The sequence below is a fragment of the Falco naumanni genome, chromosome Z (genome assembly GCF_017639655.2).
Source record: "Falco naumanni isolate bFalNau1 chromosome Z, bFalNau1.pat, whole genome shotgun sequence".
NCBI classification, from domain to species: Eukaryota; Metazoa; Chordata; class Aves; order Falconiformes; family Falconidae; genus Falco; species Falco naumanni.
Genome location: NC_054080.1, coordinates 56,442,561 through 56,469,147, shown reverse-complemented (window position 1 = coordinate 56,469,147; position 26,587 = coordinate 56,442,561). Strand labels below are relative to the sequence as shown.

Sequence of the window (26,587 nt, the reverse complement as noted above, 5' to 3'; positions counted from 1 at the left end):
TATGTGTTAACATAATGTCCCACCACATACAGTAACTTGCACGTCCAAGTTTAAAACCGGGATTGTATTTTAATTTTAAAAAATCTTATGAATGCCTTGGAAGTTACTTCATGTTTATAAATAAGCACTTTTCTTTTGATAAGTCTTCTCTGCTTTTTGATAAGTCTTCTCTGCTTTTGTTTTTTCAACTCTTTTAGGGTTCTGCTAATTGCTATGGGAAGGCCAGAACAGAATGAGGAATGATCAATAAACAAAAAGCCAGTAATGGAGCCTCACAGAGGAAGCCTGTTAAATAAGGTTAGTGTATTGTGCCAGGATTTCACAACCAAGCACTCTAAGAATTAATGTATAAAGGACAGCAGTCTAAATTACTGAACTCAATATGGTTAATTGGCTAGCAACCATGAAATCACACGGTGACATTTTTACATTCCATTTTCAGATAGAATATTGTTTCATGTAACTTAAAGTACTTCTATATATAACACACAATTTTACCATTCCCTCCCTGCTTTCTTCCAAAAGAGTGATACCATTCTGAAAATGGTTTCCATATTTTATGCAAGTTAAAAACTCTTGACAAAAGCTTCTTTTGCTTGTAAATGAGTAGCCTTCTACCATCTTTGAAAAGTCACTCACACTTAATGCAATGGGTGCTGAGTTAAGTACGGAGATTTTAGGAAACCAGTAAACTTTCTTGAATTCATCACCACTAAAAGCTTTTAGATTTGAAACTGGTATTAGCCAAACTAAAAACATAAGCAAGCTAGACACTCTCCATGTCACAGGCCAGATTTGAAGAAATTATCTTTTCCAGTGCATAATTTTGTTTATAGTTATTGCCCATCTTCCACGAACAGTCTTTATTACAAAAGCATTTTTACAAATTTAATCAAAAGGACCCCATTCTAAAGCCAAAACAACTGATGTGCTGCATGATGTGCAGATTAAAATTAATTAATGTTCATCAGACACAATAAATATTTTGTTTTATACAATTACTGTGGGATTGTCATATAGGTCTGAGGCAAAAAAATAGGGAACAGGAAACACATAATGAATGAAGGATGCATATTCCAAGTGTATCTCTGGGAAAAATCAATTCCATCAGCTGTATTTGCCTATGTTTACACTAAATAAAGCATAAAAATGAGAACAGAACACAGTTAACCTGTTTTTCTCAAAAATCTTCCTTTTGGAAGAACTGATGGCTCCTTCCTTCTGTTTGTTTTGATCCGTAAGTGGTAGATTTTTTCCTAAATACAGTGCTGTAGCAACATCTAATGAAGGCTCCTGCTTGGTTGGGAAGGATTGCAGCAAGTAGATTTTTTTCCTCCCCTCATGCTTAATACAGAAAGGACAGGTCCTTCATGTCAAATAGTATTATGGATTTATGTGCTTAGCAGAGTGCATCAGGGCATACTGCTGACTCCTTGAGTCACGATGATGCACATCACACAACAGGAAACAGCAAAATATTTTAAGTATACACTAGTTCAAGTAAGTAAATGTCTACTATTTTGCCACAGTACTAAACACAGCACTAAACCATTACACATCTTAAATAAAGCTTTTTGCCTTTTGCCCTTTGTCACACAGCCTAAATAGAATATTGGCTTATATTAAGTAACTACCGCTAACGCAAACCAATCATGCCATTATACCTGTAGAAATAAAATAAACTCTAAGAGGTCAGAAACTTGTTCTTCCACAGTAGGTGTGTGTTGTTTCCTGTCATACAAGATGTTACCACTCTACAGCAGTATATTTTAGTCAAAATGATTTCTTACCTGAAAAATGGATTCTTTAAATCAAGAATGTTACCAGATTTAAATCCTGTCTGGTCTACCACAGCCATAATCTGAATATCATAACTTTGTCTGCATCAGAAAGAGAAGTATAAAGAAGATGTAATGGAATTAAAACAACTATAACATCTTGTGTGAAAAAATACTAGTGTAGTTACGGTTTGAATAATAATCACTTAGTATAACAAGCGTAGGAAATATATTTGCAGTGGCATCAGTGCAAGGCCATGATTATTTAATCACCTCTAAAGAAATAAAATTTACAAGATGCTTATGCAATTTTAAGAGTTTGCATCTGAAAAACATCATAATTTTGCACTGATCGTATTCAAAAGGGAAAGGTCTTTCCCCCACCCCCCGACAGAAAAACTATAAATTGCAACATTAGCAGGTACAGAGTATTATTTCATGATCAGAAACATCTAACTAGCGAAACAGCATTAAGTTCACTCCTTTCATAACCCTAGATTTCAGCAGGAAGGATATTTCACCAGAAGAGGGTCAACTGAGCAACTGAGAGCATACCGAGACACTGAAGTTTGACCAGAGCTGGTCCTTCTGCATGGAACAGGAACTGCAGAGTTACACAGAGGTGCCAAGTTGATCCCAAAAGCAGAGTCGCTTTGTGGTAGGACTTGTTAGCTCAGTGCTAACACGTGGTTCAAGGGCTGATCCTTCTCAGTCTGGCAAGGTCGCTAGCTCAGGTGTCTGAGCCATGCTCCATTGTAGATACACCGTGTGTACTGACATTTTTACAGCAGTGGCTGTGTGATCACCTTGTGGCATACAGTGTTTCTTTTATATACTAAAATATGAATACATTTTACATTTGAAAGAGACCTATCAACATCTGTATTATGTATTTTCTCCATGAGGAGTTTCTAAGCTGAAGATCTAGAAGTTTGACAAATCCCAAATCAAGCATTTGTTGCTGATGTGATTAAAGAGCTCTGGAAGTATTATTGGCAGTTTTGATGTCACTGTAATCACCTGACTGGTCAGTATGTTTCCCATTGGGAAAAAATAAAATAAAAATAATAGTAATAATATAAAAAAGACAAGACAATTCACCTTCCTACACTGTGCAGGCAGGCTTTGTCTTCTGTTAAAACTACACATACACATAAGCAAAGCAGGCGGCAACTTGTGTGACACAGTGACTTGAGGATTGTTTTTAAAGCAAAGTGTAGGAGTGGAGTTATCAAACATTTGACTGACAGCAGGAACAGCAGAGAGGTCTGGTGAGGAAATGTGCCCGTCCAAAAGCAGCCATCTTCATTAGCCTCAGTGGAAGGACAAACACATGAAAAGTACTATTCTTAAACAGGGGAGCACATCCATAAGGATTTTTTTTCAGAATTAAAGGATTTGGGATCAATCACACTCCTCCTTGTCTCTACACAGGACTTACTGAGAGACCAGGGATGTTGGGGCTTCAGGCAACCAACCAGGCTGCTGACGAGGACATGGCGAGAGGTTATACTACAGAACAAGGTGTGGAAAATGGCTGGACATGACCTGAGAAATCTGCTGTGTGTGGAAGACAGTGGAGTAGAAAGCTGACAAAAGCTGCAAGTAGCACTGTGAGGGAAGGCAGGATGTGACGGGTGCTTAAGGAGAAGGTATGTGAGAAGGAACATCACTGGTAACAAAAGGAATGTGGAGACCTTTTGGTGAGTGGAGTCTCACAAGGTCAACAGTGCCTACAAACTGTATCAGTGATACCATACAAATTGGCAATGGTGCCAGGAATAACAAATGTGGGTACAAACATACCGAATATTAACTGGTGTCTTTTGGGTACCTCTACCAAGAACAGCCACACTACAAAATCTGCTTGGGAAGCTTTTACACTTACCTCTTATTGGCAACAAATAAGACTTTTCCTGAGAGAGTTTCCCCCTCTTTAGCAAAGAGGGGTGTCTGAAGAAGGCAGCGGACTTGATACCAGTGAGTGAGAGGTTCTGTCGGTGCAGTGGACAACCAAACAGTTACCCTGAAACAAACAAGAAAAGCTCTCTAGACTTTCTCTCCTGTCTGCTCCTCTTGGAAACAATTTTAAGTTGTTAGATGTTTATGTATTGGAGGCCTCCGCTACTTATAATAAACTTTAAACTACCTTCAAGTAAACTGGGAGAGTGATTCTACCCTGTGGTGGGAAATCAATACGTTATGCCTCGTTTTCTTTCTTTATCTGTACTGTGCCTGTCACCACCAGATCTGTGTGCCTAAGCCAATTACAGAGATTCAAAAAAGAGACTCTTCAGATTCCTGTTTTCTTTCCACACTGCCAGGACAGAGAATACTAATTTATCTCTCCTCTTACCACTCAATTTCAACAAATTACAGGAAAATAATATTTTTCCTGAATGTGTCAATGTGATTCTTCACAATGGTCGTTTCATCCTTAAAGTTCCATCCTTAGACAACACTCCCCAAGAAGGTCCTATGCCTCATTTTCACTTGCAAGAGATACTTCAATAATATACCGAAAAAGGCTGTAGGTGCAAAGAAAGGGATAACACAGGTAAAACCATGAGTCTGATCCACTCAGATTTCAAGTGCTCAGTCAAAGAACTTCCAGAGCTGTAGAAACATGAAAGAGCTGCTGATTAAGCAAATGCCTACTCCAAAGTCAAGGCATTCTCAGCAGAGGATTTCAGACAGTTCCTCTGGTTCCTTTTTTATGACTAAAAATTCTACTATCAGCTGTTAAATATAAATGCACATATGTGCATTTTCTTTTAATGGATATGCTATTCTGAAATCTTGACAATCCTCATTTCAAAGGCTAATAAAAGGCACAAACCCCACAAACAAATGGAAGTGCATTTTACTGAAGAAAAACCTCATCTAAAACTAGACCATTTTAACTGGGAAATCAACAAATCTTATCTAAGAGCAAAATACAGATAGTTGAAATCTATGTATTGACTACCTGAGCAAGTTTACATAATACTCACCTACTTAGTATACCAGATGAGTGTCCCTGTTTTGCACTAAATGCCTGGTGCTGCAGTGAAAAATCTTCCCAAGCCTGGTGAAATTTTTCCCATTTCCATTGTGTCAGCCTGGTACTTGCAACCTGCTCTCCTTTTTGCCCACAAATAAGACCAGCCCAGCTGGGAAAATCCAGCTTATGTTCAAATGCTGCTTTACTTCCAATGTAAAATAGAGTAGTATGTAATATTAAAAAGAGTCAGTATTGTCTGGAACAGTGCGTTTTGACCATGAACAATTCCTGGATGTAGTGTACCATAGATAATGTGCACGCCAATCAGTGGGAAGCAAGATTACCACTACCTACTCATACCGCTAGCACTAGGTTATCACACTTTTTGTTACCTATAGAAGGCAGCATCATTTCTTTTAACATGAAGGAATTACATTACAATCAACGTCAGCACCAGATAAAAGTCTAATTCTAGTGCACTTTATATGAAAAACGTTTTCCCCCCTGTAGTTAATATTTCATACGAAGAAGGAAAAAGTACTTACAGTGATCCTACAAATGCCACATCAAACCAAAAGGCCAGGCCATGGATTAGTCCAGACTGCATCATTTGGAAAACAAAAGGGATTTCCACTCTGCAGGAGAAAAAACAATATGCTGCCAAAGTAATTTCCAAAAAGTACTGGAAATTCCACCAGAAACCTACCTTGTAGTGATTTGTATATTTCCATTCTTATTCAGCAGTTTATGTCTCAATTTTCCATATATTTAAAAGGATATGCTCTTTGTCTCTGTGTCAATAGAATTAACGAATGGAACCGATATAGGTGTTAGGTTTTTGTGTGCCTTATTCAATAGTAGCATCAAATATGCCACCACACAAATGTTACTGCATCATTTGTGGCAACACTGCAGACTGTTATAAATACAGGGGTTCAGCCTTTGCAGTGGAAAATTTCTCATTCCCAGTGAAGGACATGGATTTAGTTTAAAAACTATTTTGAACAGGAAAATGTTCCACAACAAATTTGACAAACAAAACTACTACTGGATGCAGAAGGAAAAACCAAGCTGCTTGAGCAAGAGCTGGAGTATTTCCAAAAGAACTATTACTGGCTATGCAGTTGAACCCAAATCTCACCCAGTCTTGCAGAATTGTATCATAAAATTAGCATTCAGCTACAAACATGTTAGTGCTGAGAACCACTGAAGGAAGTCAATGCTAGCCAGCTGAAACTGGAAAGCAATTCTCCAGCTGTTTCCCATTTCTCTGAGCAAATCTCTTTTAGTAGACCATGTCATTTATACAATTAGTTGTGAGTCATGTTGAAACAACAAGGTTTTAGAGTTTCAAAGGCAGTCTCCGATATTTTCACCTTATGACAGTGCCTTGCAAGGATCTGAAGTACTCCCTCAAGTTCTCCCATATGGTACATTTTATTTCACAGATGTACTGAGGAGGCTTCTCTGATGTCAGGGATGCAAGGTTGGTTTATATATATGACTTTCCAACTAAAAATTTGAAGGAGGTCTGGAGGAAGTAGAGGTACAGCTGCCTCCTGTTAGACTGGAAAATATTTTTAAAAAAAAGATACACAAGAGTTCAGCAAGGCAGCTTGTGATGACACTATTTGACAAGGTCTTTTGGGATGTCTACACAGAAAAACAAAAATTGCCTTGTAACTAGATGTAAATGTGTCCCAACTTATAATGCTAAGAAGTAAACACTGTCTTTCAAAGTCCATTTTATCCCTTTCAGTGTGGAAATTTTGTGAACCAATCTCTAGTGCTTCACAGGCTCACAAACAGGCTTCTCTGCTAATACTGGACAAATCGTCATGCAGATAAATGCTCCAGTCCATTAGGAGTGGTGTGCTAATCATTCTAGCATGCCACCTTCCCTTCTCCCCATCCGCCACCAAAACTTCCTCTTTGTCTGAGTGCAAATGATCAATAGCCAGTTACAAAAATGAAAGTTTAAGAGTAGGTTGCTGGCATCTGCTGACCTATGCAAATCTTCTTCAGCAGCTTCCATGAAGTTCACAGTGTACTTCACTGTCCGGGCCATCAGAATTCTCACATCAAAAGTATCCTACGGGGGTTAAAAAAAAAAAGGGGGGGGGGGGGGGGAGTTTCAACTGTTATTCTGTCTTGTCAGTGTATAAACTTGTTTTCTGTTAAAAAACATGGGAAAAAAGACAAAAATCAACCTTACCAATAAACTTACTTTAGATGTTTCATCTTTTTAGGATTCCTTAGAACACTTGGATTTTGCAGTATTATCAGCATGCAATATATTTGATAGATTACCTATCAAAGACTGTTTTATTCAGCCTAGAAACAATAAAATTTGCCCAGAAATTGAACACTTGTAAAAAAGCAGTGGGTTTATTTGGTGGTGTTTTTTGTTTTGGTTTTTTGGGGTTTGTTTTGGGTTTTTTTTATAAACCACATACATTTTAATGTGCTTTTCTGTTCTGTGCAGTTGGTTAAACTGATCTAAGACAGTATGGAAATAGTTGAAAACTAAATTATGAAGTATATAAAGAAGAATTACTTAATACAGATTTGCCCTCTGGAAAAAAGTTAGGTGTAGTCAATCAGGAAATGAAAACTTCTCCCTTCGTTTTTCTTTCTTTAATTTCATCCACTAATCCTAATCTATAACTGTTCACAAGCTCTTTCATAAGTAAAGCAAACTCTTAACTTAAAGGCTTGTATCACATCCCCCAGTGAACCCATCTAGAGAACCAATATCTATCTACAGAGTAAGGGGAAGCCAAGGAGATATATGATTTTTTTAAAAGAAATAACAATTATATATGTTTTTTATTGGGCAATTTATTTTTTACTTCAAGGCCTGAAGAATCACGACTGAGAAATCGAAGCCAAACACGTACTTCATATAGGACACAAGCACGTATGCCCCACAGATTACTCCATTCTCTAACTGAAAGCCCAGGAGCCAGCACTGAGAATGGCTATGCTATAGTCACAGATAGGGCTGAAATGCCTGAAAACAAATGAGAGTTTTCTCTTATGAAGTACCAAAAGCAGTCAAGTGCAGAAGGTAGCATCAGTAATGTGATGGTCTTTCCAGATTTCTGGACAGGTTTTAGGGTCTCCATGCAACAGCAGCTACACTGGTATCACTACTTACACTAGTTAGCCTAAGGCTAGCAAAGATTTCTTGAATTGAAATTTCTGAGAGAGAACCTTATCATTACACCTACAGTGAAGCATTATACTGGGGCAGAAGGTGTGGAGTGGGGATTGTTTAGTTTTTTTTCCCCAGAGAGGTGAGAAGAATTTCTCCTGCATTCTTTCTAAATAGATACCACCTGGACTTTTACTAAAAAGGAAGAAGGAGAACTGCAGGTGCTAGGTCCAAGTTATGAATAAAATAAGGATATTTACATATAAGAAAGGTGGTTTCATAATACAGAAAAGTGTTTGCTCGGCTGCTTCCTCTTTTCCTGTAACTTGCGGATTAGAGATGGGAAGGGAAAAATCAAGGTCTTGTTTAAGAGACTGGAAACACTGAGGGAAGCTAGTTGCGCGTTAGGAAGACAGTTGTTCACATGCTGTGGCTTCCTAATGCGTGCATACTTCTGGGCATCTGTTATTCATAGCAAAACCAGAATATTACCTGTAGTAGTTAACCTTTGACAGCAGTTCTGTTCACACACCTACAGTTCCTTCCTTTACTCAACAGCCCCAGAGCTCTGTTAAACAAGGTGACTACTGTACCTGTAGAATTTTGTGAAGGGGGTGAGATAGGGAGGAAAAACCACAAAAAATAACTCCCAGGCATACAAACCTACCACGATAGGTTGTCTGAAATACTCATCCACAGCCACACTGCGCAGACTGGACAGGTTGACCCCATAAAAGCATTCCTGGTACCTAGAAACAGTAACACATAAAATGTTTAGGGAAAAATGTTCCAACCAGACCCAGGCACAATAACGGTAAATGGCAGGTGAAGTGTGCCTTTGGACCTCTTTCCTTTTCCCCTGTCTGCCAAGAAGCCGGATTGCAGCCCTCCTTAGTTTACTTTACCCTCCCCAGAGATCCCCTATACAGCACTGAGGTGATGTGATCCTCTCAAATGGACATATGGAGACATCCCATGCTATGCTTCTGAAAGAATCCATCCAGCAAGCAGAGAACGAGGCACTCTTAAACTACCTGTGTAGTCTCAGGCTACTCCAGAATTGGGGGTGGATGTTCTATAAATCAACACAGCGATGAGGACACCTGTATTACAGTTCTGTTCCTTTTTATTGACATTAAAGAGGAAAATAAAGCTGATCCTATGCCAACAGAATGGGAGGAAAAGAGTATTTTCATCTTAAGAATTTATACAAATGTGCATTTAATGTATATTCTATTTCCAGTATGAAATTTGGAATGGAAATACACATACTTGCAGTAGTCTTTCTGCTGTGTCTAACTCTCTTATCAAGTCACTGAGAAGTTTATTTCCAGATAACAAACAAAAGGGGATTGAAAGGGGAATGCGCAAGGATGCTCAGCTCCCTATGCTGGAAGAGTCATCTAGATATAAAACCTTCAGTGTCTTCAGAAGCAGTTAAAAATGGAAACTTTAAATGTTTGTCCTCATTGTTACAACGTTGTACAACTCCCATCGTAACTTTTTTCAAAGTGGATGAGTTACTCTGAACTAATCTGGCAATATACCTTTAATACTGATAAATTCTGCATTACAGTTCTGTGCTAACTGCATAAAGGGAAGATGCCCCAGATGATTGTATACCTTAGAGATATCTGAGAAGATATCTTTAAGGAAAGAACTCAAATAAGCACAACAGAGGAAATCAGCTGACACCAATAACTGCAAGTGATCTTTTACCCTTTTCCATATGTTTGTTGTACAGTATAATTGAGTTGCTTATTTATCCCTGATGAGAAACACAGACAAAATGCACACTATTTTTAACCACCTGCTTTATATTTATGCTTTGTATCTTTATATCTTTGAAAGGTTTTCACCAACAAAGACAGCAGTCTGCTTTTCTATAGTAGACTATACATTATCATACTTCTAGAAACGATTACTGGTAAATAAAAATTAATATGCAACTCTGAAGCACAACAATAAGCCAAAATATAGGCCTGAAGAGAAACAAAACATACTTACACAGTTTCATAATTATTATTATTGTACAGGTCCAAGACAATGATTCTAAATGTATGAGAAACATGTAGCCTTTCTTTTGTGTAGTAAACAGGCTACTCCAAGTACCTCATCTAATTTTAGAACACACAGCATGACTTTTGCATAGCATTTTGAAGGGTTTTTTAAATCATGGTGCCTTTACCAGATGAAAGTTCAAATTGAAAATCTGTATATTTCTTTCAGTCTTCTGCTCAAGTACTGTCACCTAACTGGATCCAAACCTGTATCCAATCTCTAAGATACAGGATATAGATTTAGCTAAACAGGAAAGAATTTATTACACACAAAACACATCTTGTGTTTCAGTAACAAAGCTGGACAAGGAATGAAAGCTGCTTCTTGAGGCCTGGAATTTGAAGCTTAGTAAATCACAGGCTGTCACCAACTAGTACCTGACAGTTTGCTTCAAGTGTCCAAGAAAGCCCTGAGAAACTGCTTTGTCTGAAACAGGACTTTTATAGCTCTGGATCTATCAGGATATCCAGACCTTTTAATATTAAGAACATGAACGTCCTACAGTGCTGCAGAAACAGAACTACTACACACTTACTCAGAACATTTTGATTCCACATTTGGTTGAAAACATTAGAAGCACTAATTTGTTGCTCTTGAGAGCACTCACTAACCTCAACAGTATTTAATCCTCTTGTACAATTAACATCTTGGGCATACATCCATACAAAAACTACTTTGAACACAAAACCTTTTTTGTCTAGGAATAATCAAATAGAACCTGATACACAAAGAATATCATCAGTGGTAACTGTGACATTTCTGTGGTTATTTTGGTTGAAACATTCTCATAAAAACATCAGAAGTAGGTAATAAAAAGATCTGTCAAAAAAGGGAGACATCGTTTTGCAAAGATGGGCGGGGGAAAGACTACAGTATGTTGTAATTTACATACCAACCTGATCACTATCATAATTACAAAGTATTACTACAGTCTGTGATAATAATGTCAGTGACAAAAACATTCTTGGTGCAAAGCAAAACTAGTTAGTAAAGCAGGCTTGAAAAATCTGGTTTTCCCCTTTACGCAATTCTCTGAAACCCTTGCAGTGGTTGACAGATAATTCAGGTTATTAAATGTATGTATGTAGAATATGTGGAATCAAATCATGCCAGCTAGATACAGATGAAGTTCTCTCCTTTTTTTTATTTTATTTTATTTTTATTTTAAATGCAGATGGTGCATTTGTGTTAACAAACTATAAGAAACTAATCTAGCTGGACTATTCAGTCCCAGAAACAACAAAAGGCTGCAGATCTTTTCCCACCACCAAAAACATTACCATATACATCAGTTTTGATGGAGATACACGCACATACACTGTGCCTACCCCACAGATATTCCACAGAGGTCTTACATTTATTACAAATGAAGGTGAAGCATCCAAAGCAGTCTGAAATGAAATGCTTTCATATTTGCAGTAACATCCAGTCCTGTATAGACCTGGGAAAAAAAGCTATAATTCTGCTTCATACTACTAAGTATTTATATATTTTCTTCACTAAGTGAGGAAGAATCTGCATCATGGTACAACATTGTGCTTCAGTCTTGTAATTTATAGTTTAATATATACCATCGACATGTTATGTATATAAGCAAAAATAACAGGATCTTTGGGAAGAGGGACCAGAATGACAGTTGAGATGTGAAAACTTCTCAGAAATTACTTCTGCCTTCTTTTTTCAGTCTCTTAACATAAAAAATACTGTTGCAATTTTTGAAATTGTAAATATACAATGTAAACATTTCATAATCGGCTCAACCTGCACAGTGAGCCAGCAAAGAATTCATCACTTTTCACATTTCACTCCTTTATTCACTATAGAAATACTAAGATTTTGACATATCTCTACTTCAGAGACAGCCAGAAGAAAACTTCTAAGTATAAGCAGTTACACCGTAACCTGGGCATGAAAGCAAATATTGTCTTTAATCAAAGAAACCAACAAATAGGTCTGATGAAGACCACTTAACATTCACATTCCACATTGCAAGCTGTAAGAACAGTCGAAAGACTGCATTTATAAACTTCCTGAAGATTAAGAACAGTTAACCTTGGAGTTCCACAGTACCATTTATCCAAAACCTTTAAATAATATTTTATAAATGGCTAATATATAAAGTAACTGAGCTGTATCAAATGAAGGACTGAATGTATTTCAAAATAAACCTGCCCTTTGCTGAAATGGAATAATCTGAATTTCTCCTGATTAGAATATCACTATATAGATATCCTATATAGAGCACCGCAGCAGCTCAATAGTAGCAGTAGGACACTTCGAGGCAAAAGGAATGCAACCTCTAGTTAAAGCTGCATGAAAAATTTAGGTGGACAGAAAGTAACTACCAAATGGGAAATTGTTCAGGACATAGGAATTAATGCTTATTCTCTCTGAAGATTGCCAAGGAATCTTTCCTGTGCTCATACACCTGGCACTTCAGGCAATATGATGATCACCATACACAGCATACTACCCTTTGGTGTAGCAAAGGAAAACTAGCACCTGATTCACAGTCAACTATTTTTTTCACAATGGATGCTCCATGGAGTCAATTTCTTTTGAAATTGACAGCTCCAGCACTTCCTGAGAGATGCTTCAGACTTGTACAGTAAGCAGCATGACTGTAGGCTAGAGCAGAGTTGAACATGGAAAACATAAAAACATTATCTTCCAGTGTTGACAGATAGGTTATGCTGAATCAAAGAACTAATTTAATTTTTAACCTCTACTGAATCTTTGATAAAAATAAACTAACATAAATAATCATTACCAAAAATTTGCTCTGGAGTAGTGTTCCACGTACAGCTGCTCATCAGAAAAAGGAGCCAAATGAATGTCACTGTATGTTGGGAACATCATTCCTAGTAAACAAAAGACAATATAAAGTAGAAAGGCAAGTATTCAAGAAGTGTTTGAACAATGTTCTTAAATACATGGTTTAGTGTTAAGGTTGTCCTGTGTGGAGTAAGCAGCTGGACGTGACGATCCTTGTGAACCCCTTCCAACTCAGGATATTCTGTGATTCTATAGTCCCATAGAAATCCCTACAGGGATTCTTCACCAGCAAGAAACCACCAGTTCAGAAGCAGCAGTTGCCATACACTTGAGATATCTTTGCATTTAGTTTCATTAATATATGGGTTACTGAAATGTTAATATGCTAAACCAGTAAAAACCCCAACCCAGAACAACTTACAGAAGAAACCAGAATACTTAATAAAGTCCTAGTAATTTCATGGTCCCATATCAAATATCCAAATTATTTAGCTTTCTTCAAATGAAGCAAAATCCTAGCTATTAAATACGTCCTCAGCACTCTCCAGTAGAATTACAGCACCTTCTCTGCTTATAGCTAACCTAATAAATACAACATTTGTGAGAAGGATTTTCATTAAAGCTCAGACTTCATCTTGAATTAAACTGCTGGGTATGGTTTTGGTCAAATTCAGAACTGCTGTTAACGAAGGAAGAAGTTATATGAACTTCGCTCTTAAGAATTTTATTCGGAAACTCATAGCACTTCAGAGTAAATACTGAGAACTTTACAAACAGAAAAATGTTATTATACCTTTTTTTTTTAAACAGATGCTGAAGTTGAGAAACAAGTGTTTTATTTGCATGAAGTGGCAAATCAGTGACTAAGCAGGGAATGAAATCCTGATCTACACTAGTTTGCAAGAATGCATTTTCATTAGGATGTTGCACTCTAATGGCTTAGGAAACCACAGGAATTACCTGCTATGGACAGTGCATCGGACCACCTAGCAGCTTAAAAGAAAGCCCTTGTATTCCATTATGCACGTGTCAATGGAAGCAGGAAACAAGGCCTGGTCATTTTGAACTACACTAGAGTGTACTTCACCCATTTTTAATCTGGTATAAAACACAATGCATAGTTGAAGGTGAGGATAGGTAGAGCAGGGGAGGGGAAAGGAAACAGCTTTCCTTTTGTAAGTGCGTCATGTAGGAAGAGTTCACAGGAATTTAAATCAAGAACAACACCCACTCACAAAACACACATGCTTTTTAAAACTGGCTGTGGGGAGAATATTAGCAAGTTTGCAGAGAATTTGGGACAGAAAGTTTCCAAAGCTAACTGGTACTAAATATTAGCAGCTAACTCAAAATGTCACAATCTCAGCTTACTTCTTAGACAATCGTTAAGTTTAATAATCACCACATAAGGGGATTCATCCCCACTATACAAGTGAGCAATCAGAAAGTTAGGCACATAGTTTAAAAGCACTCATTTAAAACTCAAAATGAGCTGCCTGCCTACTGACCATTTTTCAGAAGCCCTCCGCTGAAACTGGGCCCTAAGAATCTAAACAGGAGACTCAGGATCAGTGGCTGGCAAGAAAAATACTGCCCAAACATGCTTTGCAAGTTTGAAACAGATCAACAGCAAAGTCATTAGCTACCTGCATTAAGGCACAGATTCAGTCCATTCAGAAACTTCCATGCTGAGTAATTTTACTTGAGAAAGGTCTCTTTTAAAGAAGCCTTTCAAAGAGAGACTTCATTTAATTTTCAGCAGTTCATGTAGAAAGATTTATCATTTAGCAATTGGATGCTCAGATTTGCCTCTCAAGGAAGATTCCCATGAGGCCCTGGAACTTACTGATTCTCTTCAAAACTCCAAACACAGGAGGGATGAAATACAGAGCATTGAACACTGTGAATCTCTCACATGTCACTCAAAGGGAACATGCAAGTATCAGAATAAGATATTTGGGAGAAGCACTATGAAAGTACGTCAAAACAATTTGAACTTCACAGTTTTCCCAAAGGCAATATATTACAGGTTTTCCATGAAAAAAGCTCATCCTATTTGACTGTTCTGCTCTTGCCTGCATTTCACTGTCTGGGAGTTGAGGCTAGTGTGTGTAGATAATATCATATCTATTGTGATATGTTGCAACAGAGATGCATAGTGTATACAGCAGCAAGTTAAGATTAAAACACAAGCAGAACTCAGCAGTGCAACAGCAACATAATCAAAAGCTATTTCCACCATGAAACAGCAAGAGGTCACAGCATATAGTACAACAGCAGTGGTGGCTGCATCATTATACAAATTCCCCTGCCCCCCCTAGATGTTGGTAGTAAAGCTAGAACGAGGGTATAGAACCAGACAATCCTGGCCCAGTTCAAGTCTTTTTCTTTCAGAAGATTTTTATCTTCCCTTCTCTATGCAGGGGGTAACTGTGGTGACACACTCACCATTTGATTTCAACCATTTTTTGGAATGGAGGTAACTTTCCAGCATCCTTTCATTGAACAGCATATAACCCATCGGTTCAGAAATTACCACATCCACACTCTCAGGCAGGGAGATCTCCTCAATTTTTCCAGACAGAACTGTGATCTTGTCAGAAAGGTTGTTGCTTCTCACCAACAGCTGGAGGAAAAAACCCAAAAGTACACAGAGAGTGTTGACTCCTTTGATTAGCAGAATTTATATCAGACATTTTTAATTAGCATTAAACTCCCTATAGTGTAAACCAACTACCTCAGTCTGTTAATATAAATTAAAATATAAAGGTAAAATTTTTCCTTGCTACACGAAAATTTCTAAAGGCTAAGGCTCACTGGAGCAAACTCAGAGGAATGTATTGTGTGGGATCAGCAAGTGACAGTACAAGTACTGTTGTTCTGTAAGAGATAATTGTAATCAATATCCACAGGAACAAATATCTACCAGGAAAAGGGGGTAGTTTCATTCAATACAGATTACAAAGAAAGGGTCATCATAATTGTCCACGTTTTTAAAATACTGTTCTTGAGTGAGTTACATACTCATGACAGAATGAAGAAACACAAAGAGCTGAAGTTTTCAGTGAGTAATTTCTAAGCATAAATGGAGCACAGCACTATAGTCACGTAAACACATTCACATGGTCCAGTATTCAGAGCCATAATACTGGAGATTTATCCACTTTTTTTGTGCATAGTGAACCTCGGAGCAGAACATCTAATGAACAGAAGAAACAGACCTAAAATTTTATGTTTGATACAGCTAGTTATGAAGGAAAATAACAGCTTTTTCAAAGCCTTTATATATCTACACATGTGTGTGCTATTTAGCTGCACTGTACTCAGACATATGGGGAAGTATCTAAACCTATGTTCAAATAACGAGTAGAATCTCAGTTCTTCTGGTACACACTCACAAAGAAACAATTATTTCCCACTAATCTAAGGTCTCTGCTGGGAGATTCTATCAAATGAGGGATGCTTTGCAACAGCACAGTAGGAGATTTGTATTGATGTCCAGAGATACCAGGAAAATCCAGTAAATAATAGAAAACACTCCCTCACAGATGTACTTGCATTGGTATAATTATAAGATCAATAGAAGAGCATAATTACTTCCACAAACCTTTTCCAAAACATACTGGGCCTCAGGCAACAGTGATGAAACCTATGACTCATTCTAACTAGAGAGACTAATGTTGTTATTAGCTAATTCACTGAAATGTGAATATGCTAAAGCAGTTAGTAAGAAACCCAACCCGAACAACCTATAGAACAGGTCAGAACACTTCATAAAGTTCTAAAGATTTTATGGTCCTATATCAAATACTTGAACTATTTAGTTTTCATCAAATGAAGTGAAAAGCTAGCTATTTTTCCAGTAGAATCATAGCACCTTTGCTTATAGCTAGCCTTATAAATATAACATCTGTGTGAAGGATTTGCATCAAAGCTTGAATCAGTGATACAATTAATGATTTTCAGTCACAACCTGCCTACATAAATGACATGCTAATATTATGATAAAACTACTAAATAAAACAAAAATCATCGTACACCAACACGCTACCAATTAGGTAAATAACATTTCTGCTACTTTTACTGATGAGTGTTTGTAACCAGTTCTAAGAACAGGTTGACAGATTTTTTGGAAGTTCTTTAGACCAGAGACTATGTGAGCAGACACATGATGTGATTTCATTTCGGAAATGAAATTACCATTTTGTTCACAGGTGAATTGTGAATCTAAAAATAACTAACCTTCAAATAAAAGCTCAGCAGCAGCATGGATGCACAAAGGCAGAAGCCTAAATCATTTCAGACCCTCACAGACTGCGCCAGATAACTCACATGGTTGGCTAGAGGGCAGCAGAATGCTACAATATCTCTATCACATGAAATGGAAATGCTTATATTATGAAAATCTTTTACTGAAAATTTTTACCTTTTTTTTTTTACTGCTTTTTTTTTTTTACTGGAAGTAGTAGCATGGAGACAAATAGAAAAGGCTTTTCATTGTTATTCCATATTATTGTTATTATTACACAACAACAACAGCAAAAATAACAATGTTTATTTGCTTTCCTACCCCTAGATTCAGCAAAAAACAAAGAAAATTCAAAGAAACACTGTCAGTACTAATCCTGTTGTTCAGAGTGTAGCTATGAGTTGGGAAAGCTAATGTTCCCTGTGCTTTTGGCCATCTTAACACAGACAGCAACTGTGTTCCTAAAAGGAATTTAGCTGATGTCAGGTTTTGGCCACAGAGTCTCAGGGAACAGACACCTCTGCTTATTCACACAAGATTCTTCTCAGTGTCAGTCCAATATGCTCAGACTGTGGCCTGAAAAAGCAATTCTGCACCGGCCAAAATCTCAGTCTGTGTACCAGGACTGTCAGGAAGCCAAAGAATGTCAATTTAAGCATTCATATTTACATGCATATCTGAGACAGACTAGATCAAGAGATTGATTTATTTCAGGGAGAAGATCATTTGTCCTATGTCAGACTTTTTTTTTTTTTTTTTTGATGATTTTTACAGCTGTTTAAGAGTTCATAAGCAGTTCCTGTCTAGCTGGATTAGTGGCAATGACAAGCTAGTTTTGAAAGTGTTAAACATTTAATTTTTAAAAAATTATTTTTTAAACACAAAGATGTTTTTCTGAAACTGAAATTTACCATGCATTGATGAACTCTGATTAGTGGCTTATTATCACATAACAGAAGCAAAAATCAAATGACTGACATTAAAGATTGGAGAGCTACAGCCTCTCACAAATCGCATACATCTGTTTTGTACAAGAGGAAGATTCTACAGAAGTGAAACAAAAAGGTACAACAGCTACGGAACCTAAGTGTATTATATCAAATGCGCATACAATATTAACTTCTGCTTCCATGCAGTACTAGTCTAAAACACAGATTTAAAAATAAATAAATAAGTGAAGCACTTTGAGGATGCTAAAAGCTATGAACTTAACTCTTTGTCCTAGTGACTTCCATCTTGTTTGAACTTACTTTATTTTTGATAGGATTATTATGTTAATTCACCCTCTGCAGTACATTAATGAATTGAGGGTTTCAAACACAGGAAGTTATTTCTGCCATCAGCAATACAACTTTCCTGCTCAGGCAGGAATATTGGCCATGTCATTTAAAAGATTTGCTTTAAAAAATTTCTTTATCTCTTTCACTGAAACACTCAACCCATACCTTCATTTTGACAGCTTACTGGTTTTACTAATCTAAATTGAAGCTTCTTTTTTAAATATTAGCAAATTTTGTGCCTTTTTAAACAAATACTATCGGCAAATGAAGAACAAGCAGCTAACAGTGATGGCAGCAGAGTTTGTTGACTCAGTGCCTTTGGGAATCAATAGCAAATCTGTGGCAAAAAGAGAACAAGTATCTGAGTGGGTGTGTTGACAATGCTTTCACCTCCCACACAGTATTTCAGAAATTCCTGCCATCACCAAGTTATGGTCAGCACAATGTGTTTGAACAAAAGGAGTGAAGCAGCTTCAATATTTCGTCGTTTTAGTGAAGGAAAAAAAGATCCAGGGAAAAAAATTTCACCCAGTGTGTTATTTTGTCAACTGATGGAGAAGAATGCGTTGTTTTCAACATGCATGCTCTCGTGATTCTCCCAGACTTCAGAACACTTTGAAAGCAGGCCAAGATTACAGTGATGGAGGATAAAATTGATATCTTGAACCAAAATAAAAGCAGTTAAAATTGTATCTGGTGTATGCACTCACTTCAAACGAGTTGCATCCACCAAATGCGGCCATGTTTGTGTTCTGGCTATTTTTTCCTTTACCTTTTCTCATGCAGCATTCATTAAAATTAAATGCCTAAAAGTTTTTGGTAAAATAGTAAGGATTTGTTCAACAAAAAAACAATCAAAACTGATCTCTGTAATACATAAAGCTAATGAGAAACTTCTCACATACATCTCTCCTCATGAAAGGGCCAGTTTTGTATCCAGATACAGCAGATTTCTCACCCAATAAAACAGACTGAAAAAGAGGCCCAAGTGTTCCATAAGCCCGATAATCGATGTCATGTATCATACAAAGCTATGAATTCAATCCTTTTCCATATGACTTCCCCCAGAATTATCATGAAACACTACAATATAAATATCATAACATGTTCTACGTTTTGATACCAGGATCCATCCCTACTCATAATCAAGTCTGTTTTCTCCGGAGACCAAACAAAACTGTAAAATTCCTCATGGAACAAAACCCTCTGAATCTGATTCCCAAAGTTGGCAAACAGATTAATCTGTGCAAGCACTGCTATAGGAACCCTGCCAAAATAGTAAAGAGCATGACAGCATCTTGAATAGTGAAACACGAATACTCCAGTAGCTTTTATCTAATTGTGGAACTACACACTTTTTAGAGAGGCTTAAGAACTATGTGTTTGAAAGTTCTGCTGTAATTAAACTTATTAATGTACTGAACACTGGGGGGTACAGAGAAAACAGAATAACATCTTCCCACTACATAGAAGACTGAGGACTCGTGCAGGTGACAACATATATATGTGTTAACAATGTGCCTTTGTGCAACGCTTCAAAAAAACCCCAACAGAAACACAATGTTAATTTGACATATACATTCTCTTGCATTTTTCAAAAGTAAATAGCAAGACTAACAGATGGCCCACCAAGACCCTAAGCAAAAATGTAATTGGCTGCAATTATCAATAGTTACAGATAAAAGTACAGTTATGCAGGTGCAAAAGAAAGTCAAATTAGTAGAGTTAATCTATCAGGAAGCTTCATACAACTCCACCTGCTCCAATTTTGCGCATCAGCACTGCTGCATTTATTCAAGATCGTAAGTAATTTTTCTGACCTTGCCTAACAGAAGATCTCGGGAGGAATCATCACACATCAGAGCTTACAATATAAGGCTTAGTCCACCCTTTAGAGTTCACTTGAACTGCCAAACCTTTAAAATACAGATGTAAACAAACTAAGTGTATGAATGAGGTATATTCTACACTAGTTCCAAAGAATACAAGGAATCATAGAATTGTTCGGGTTGGAAGAGATCTTTACAGACCTCTTCCAGGGATATTATTCCACTAGGCCAGGTTGCTTAAAGTCCTGTCCAACTGAGCCTTGCACACTTCCAGGAATGGGGCAGCCACAACTTCTCCAGGCAACCTGTTCCAGTGTTTTACCACTCTCATAGTAAAAAAGATTCTTTCTTACATCTAGTCTGAATCTACCCTCCTTTAGTTTTTAGTGTACATTAACAGCACACCATATGAACCCCACCACACAGCATCTGACATACCAGCTGAGACAGGAGTCAATTTGCCACGTAATTAAATACAGTTAAAGGCTTTTAATCTAAATCACAGAAAACACAAACAGGTGCAGTTTATTTGTTTATTGCACAGAAGATAGTAAGGTGCACACAAGTACTACCTAAACAATACATAGAAAATAACTGCAAACATTATGGTGCTTGAGACAGAATCTTTGCAAAACTGCCCCAAGTGCATATCAAATGCTTTCCTAAATTCCTGTATGTGTTTTGCAGGCAAACTGAGCCCACCCATACATGAGCACCCTCACAGGAGTCGTAACAGAGTTGACTCAAGGTTAATTGTCTTTCATTAAATGAATTCCCTTGTGTTTGCCTATTGAAACAGATGGAATAGCAATCTTGCATGTAACAACTTACTATTCACACCCCATATCATGACAAACATTTCATCAGAAGTAGGTATTTCTACTTGTAATGATCCCATCACTAGCTAACCTCCATAACACTATCACATTTTCCTCATGTATACTAGCTCACTCTTTCTGTTTATCTAATACCAGTCTATTAATGTTGATGGTTACCCTTGGTCCTAGACAGACTGCTTAGAATCACATTTCCTGTTTAGACAAAACAACTACCAGCACCAGCCACTTCCAGCTTTACTTCTTCTGCTCCCCACCATTTTATTGGCAAAGGATTTACTGCAATAGTGAATCTAGATTGAGATGGCTTTCATCTCACATCTTATGCACAGGTCACTGAAGAGCACTGGCTCTCATTCACTCTACACAGTCTCCCCCCTATTACAAGCTGGTTTGTTGAGCAAGATCCGTTTCAACTTTCTTTCTCTACCATGGATGGCAAATGGCAGGAGCTAGGTAGCCAGCAGTTGTATATCCAGAACATGGAGTCACAGAATAGAAGAAAACCTGGTGCAGAGTCATGATAAAGGTTCACAGGGTTTCTCCCTCCTCTGTTGAATTTTTCAAAACAGGAAAAAAAGCAGTTAAGCCTTGGATACACAAATGCCAGGCAGAAACTATTGTGTGTGCTAGTAAAAATCTGATACCCAATAGGTAGACCAGACTGACATGAAAATAAACAAAAGGTGACAATAATATTAACTCAAAATATTCATTCATTCATTCAAAAATAAAATTCCTTTGAATGCTATTCTTTTCAGTGCACAGAAACAGCAAAGTACTGGGAATAAATATTACAGACCTTAGACTGTTACAATGACTTGCATTTTAAAATTATGTATATTATTAATTAATCTACTGTTGTCATATTTAGTTTAAATGCAAATAAGACTTGTCTAATGTAAACCTGTATGAACTTCAATGGAATTATGTCACACATGCAGACCACCATAACAAAGAGGTTCAGGTCTGTCTAGCTTTCCTGAACAGCCTGATGAAGCCATGGAACAAAACAGAAATGCAAGCTTACTGCGAATCAACAAAAAAGCCACCCAACTACTACACAAAATACAGTGACACAGACAGGAGATATTCTTCAGCAAATATCTAAAATAAATGAGTGACTAAGCAACAGCCAGTATGTTTCCTAATAGAGCAGCTGCTACGAATTTTCCCTCCAACACATTTTTCAGATATTCTACCTTTGCACATCTATACATAATACACAGTCTTCAACACTGTCAAACAGACATCTGATTTCTGGTCACTGCACTGTAGTACTAAATCTTTAATATAATTCTTTTAAAACAAACCTCCAACCATAAAGAGGAATTTACTGTAAACAAGAAATCTCTCAGTAAAAAGTATTACAGCATTAATTTGCACTGTTCAAATATTATTTCCTGTCAGTCAGTGGTTCATTGTATCAGTTTCAAGTGTTTTGTATTATAATAGAAGAAAATTAAAAAAGGAATGATTTATTAATCTCCCATTCAACATTATTACACATCTGAAACAGATGAAAAATATAATAAATTCATACAGAAATGAGAGAAGAAATGGATGGAAAGTAATGCTCTTCTCATAATCCAGATAATTGATAAACCATACTAATGAAATCCCACTGTGGAATATAAGGAGATGACAAATAGTATACCTATGGATAAGCATCTTTATACTGAATAAACTTCAATTCTTAAAACATATTATGTGTTAATAGATCATCTGACCTACAAGAAAGTTCATGAGTGAACAAGTTTTCACAAGAAATTATGGCTACAGAAGTCTATTATATTTCTTATGAAACTGGAGTCCCATTTGGGAAAGTACGAGGAGAAGGAAATGACCAAAATTCTATGAATTATCAAACTGACACTCTGAATTTTAGCCAGTATTCTTCAGTAGCTACAGCTGCTTAAGATTCTTTACTTCTCTTGATCAGTCAAAGGTTCTTTATTCCTCTTTATCAATCATAGTTTTAAGCCGTTCAGCATTTCATCCTCCTCAGGAGAAAAGCAATTCAATTTATAAAACAAATGGATTAATGCTATTTCTCTATGAATACGTTGTCAGACATATTACTTGCATCTGCACTGCATCACAATATACTCCATTTTTGATATACCACAGATGTGCCATGTGCCATTTCACAGATAATGATTTTGCTTACTTCTGACTGGAGTCGAGTTCAAAGCTGTGACTAAAATGTTAAAAAACCCACGACATTATACTCACTACTACACATTACACTACTACTAGGAAAAAAAAGTTCTCTTTTGCTCTTTTTCTTATGCTTTCATAAATAAAACTTCTGACTATAATGAAACAAAGATATGGCACAAAATCATACCTGTTTACAAAATCCTGTGTGAAATAAAACCACTTTCCACCCTTCCCTCTGAGAGATTCCTTCCATAGATTAACATTTTTAATGCTTTTGATAGGTTTGACAAAATGACATACATCAGAAAAATACTCCCTTTAATTAAAAAGAATCTTTCCAATTATTCAAATTACAATAAGAAAATAGAAATGTTCTTTCAGTACATATATGCCGTTCAGCTAGTACATCCTCACCAGTTCCAAAAGTAACACACACATAATAAAACTTTTGTCAACAGCAACACAAATAAGGCAGAACTATAAAATGTTTGTATGAAACAATCTTTTTTCTCAATACATAAGTTAATACAAAATGTGTATGGGGAGATTATGGAGTCCTGTATTTAAGCTGGAGTGAAAAATACAAAGAATTTATACATTAATAACTATTTTTATCTGGAGAGAAATAAAAATGTCTAATATTCACGTTTTGTTCACAGAAGACATTGTAATTTTTTACAAATTTTTACAAAAAAATAATTGTTTGCCAGTCTTCCCCAAGAGCAAGGCTGGATTGCTGCATCAGGACATACAAGAGGAACTGTCATGGAACCACTGAATGCTCATTGTGTGGACTTAGAGGAACTACAGACTCCTAATGTTGCTCTTGAACGTTTATATTCTGGATCAGTAAAGCAAAAAGAAAAACTAACATCTAGATACCGCAAACTTTTTCTAGGTATGGGTTGAAAAATCCTCCATGTTATCACTTTTCACCCTCATCCACATTAAAACTATTTTTAAAACTCAGCTAGATGTGATCAATGTTGACAAATTTTATAATTGTAACGTTCACAGCTCTCACCACACATGGTGATGTTCACCTAAATAAGCACAGACTGCAAAAAAAATGGAGAATTTTCCTGTTGCTGCTATTTAGGACTAGCACTTCTTAGGAAGTTACCTTCTCCTAAGGCATTTAGTTACCAATACTACTTTGAGTGCTTATATTTTTTGTAAAATCGTATTAGAATGCTTAGTAAAAATGCCTGAAAAACATCTTTCAAAACTAAGTGCGTTCTTTGGACATTTCCTTTTCAAACACTAAACACAGTTTTGCATAAAGGTTGAAAGGCCTAACTGATTGCACTTAGTAGGAACCTAACTTAACTTTCTGATCCCACAGATGTCCAAGAGTCTCAGGAAAAAAGCACTCAAATGTTTTTGCACAGAACCCATGAAAACAAAATCTGGTTAATTTTTTTCCCCCCTTCTGAAAGTAAGAAGTTCAATTATAGTTATGACTGTTCAGTTTTTCACAGAAACAACAATCAGATGGTTTATTTATTTGAGACATTAGAACATTTAGAACACTTTCCAAAATGACCTTCCAAAAGGTCATGTCATTAGAGACCTGACTTCTTAGAAAAATTACACTGAAGTCTTCAGCATTAGCCTTTTAGATGCACAGTTCCAGATCTCTTAACATTCTAACACTTGCCTCAGGTGAAAACCACTTACCTCTGCATATTTTGCCATTGAACTGGCTTCAACTGCATAGACTTTTCTAGCTCCAGCCTGCACTGCAAAAAATGAAAGGATTCCTGATCCACAGCCAACATCTAGGACCACCTTGAAAACAAAAGGCAGACCAAAAGAAACAAAATAATCAAAAAGTCACTTCCTGAGACGTATTTTGAGTAACTACATTTTCATAGCTGTACCCTGCATTTAGTAAGCCTGGTATTACTAATTTAGCTTGAAAAAGTGAAAAGGATTGTTAATTAAGAGTTTTAATGCTCTTAATCTTTATTTTAGCAGCAATGGCATATTTTTAAAACACTGGATTGTTTTCATGTGTAAATACGTGGTTATGGTTTGGCAGAAATAGATTTTTGTAACTAAGTTTGTTTAGGAGAAAAATTAGAAAAACAAGCATAGTCTGAATAGACTGGGGAGGGAAGAAAGACATTACGATAATAGTTCTTTGAAGGACTGCAGAATCATGTCTTTGTGAATGAAGAATCACTCTCTGATGTGGAAGTCTTGGATAAGACCAAACTAACTGTCCTCGGTTTGGTTGGGACAGAGTTAATTTTCTCCTTAGTAGCTGGTACAGTGCTGTGTTTTGGATTTAGTATGAGAATAATGTTGATAATGGACTGATGCTTTAGTTGTTGCTAAGTCAAGGACTTTTCAGCTTCTTGGGCCCTGCCAGTGAGAGGGCTTGAGGGGCACAAGAAACTGGGAGGGGACACAGCCAGGACAGCTGACCCGAACTGGCCAAAGGGGTATTCCATAATATAGAACATAATTCCACAATAGTGATACTATATAATGAATAATTTAATAATAAATAACTCCATAATAGGGATATTATCTAATATCAAAAGGTATATTCTGTAATATAGAACAGATATAAACTTGGGGAGTTGGCCAGGGAGGTCAGTCGCTGCTCAGGGGCTGTCTGGGCATCGGTCGGCAGATGTCACTTGTTTTTTTTTCCTGTTGTTTCCCTTTGGGTTTTACTCCTCTCTTTATTTCTCCTTTTTTTCAAGAAATGCTATTATTATTACTGCTACTACTACTACATTTTGTTTCAATTATTATTTTTTTCTTGTTTCAACTCAAAATTTTTACCTGTTTCCCACTTCTCCTCCCCATCCTGCTGGGGGTGTGTGTGTGTGTGTGAGCGAGCAGCTACGTGGTACTTTGATGCCAGCTAGAGTTAAACCCTGAGAGTCCTTTTGGTGCTGATAATGCCAAGGTCCTGGTGTCAGTCCCCATATGGGCCACCAACCAAAAAGGACTGTTGTGGTGTCGTTGCTGCTGTTAGCGTTAGACCTTTAATTGCACTGCTTGATGTGGTGTCTCCTGAAGGCCCTCCATTAAAACATAAATCCCAAAGCCTTATCAGTCATTCTCCATCCATCAGGTGGCTTACTTGTTGCAAGCCAAAATATTGACTGAAATGTTCAAAGGATCAAAATTTGTTTCGATGTATAGTGTAATGCAAAGCCAGTGACTGCTGCAACAGTCCAGTCCAGACAAGCCTCTAGTTCCTAGCTTCATTTTGTTGCACAGATCAATCAACACTGCTGCAGAGGAAAGTATAAGTACATGGAAAGAGGCTAAATGCCAACGAAATGGTTAAGATGATGTGATTGATGTGATCTTTGATGCAAAGCCCACTTTTATACTAACAGAATTAGGTTAATACCTAATTCTTTAATTAAAGGTTTAATTAAACCTTGCTTCCCCAAAATTTTAATACTTGCTTTGAGAAAAATCTCACAGAACAGCTCACCATTTGTATT

General features: G+C 36.9%; 1 protein-coding gene across 1 annotated transcript in view; it reads right to left on the bottom strand.

The window, feature by feature from the left end:
* LOC121081394 (histone-arginine methyltransferase CARM1-like) overlaps positions 1-26,587 on the bottom strand; it is an 81,135-nt gene that overhangs the window by 3,001 nt on the left and 51,547 nt on the right. Inside the window, exons 5-12 of the mRNA XM_040580412.1 lie at positions 24,792-24,902; positions 15,203-15,380; positions 12,750-12,840; positions 8,586-8,667; positions 6,768-6,853; positions 5,307-5,396; positions 3,667-3,804; positions 1,791-1,880 (exon numbers count right to left, since the gene is read on the bottom strand). Coding sequence (XP_040436346.1) covers positions 1,791-1,880; positions 3,667-3,804; positions 5,307-5,396; positions 6,768-6,853; positions 8,586-8,667; positions 12,750-12,840; positions 15,203-15,380; positions 24,792-24,902 — 866 coding nt within the window. The remainder of the gene's footprint in view (positions 1-1,790; positions 1,881-3,666; positions 3,805-5,306; positions 5,397-6,767; positions 6,854-8,585; positions 8,668-12,749; positions 12,841-15,202; positions 15,381-24,791; positions 24,903-26,587) is intronic.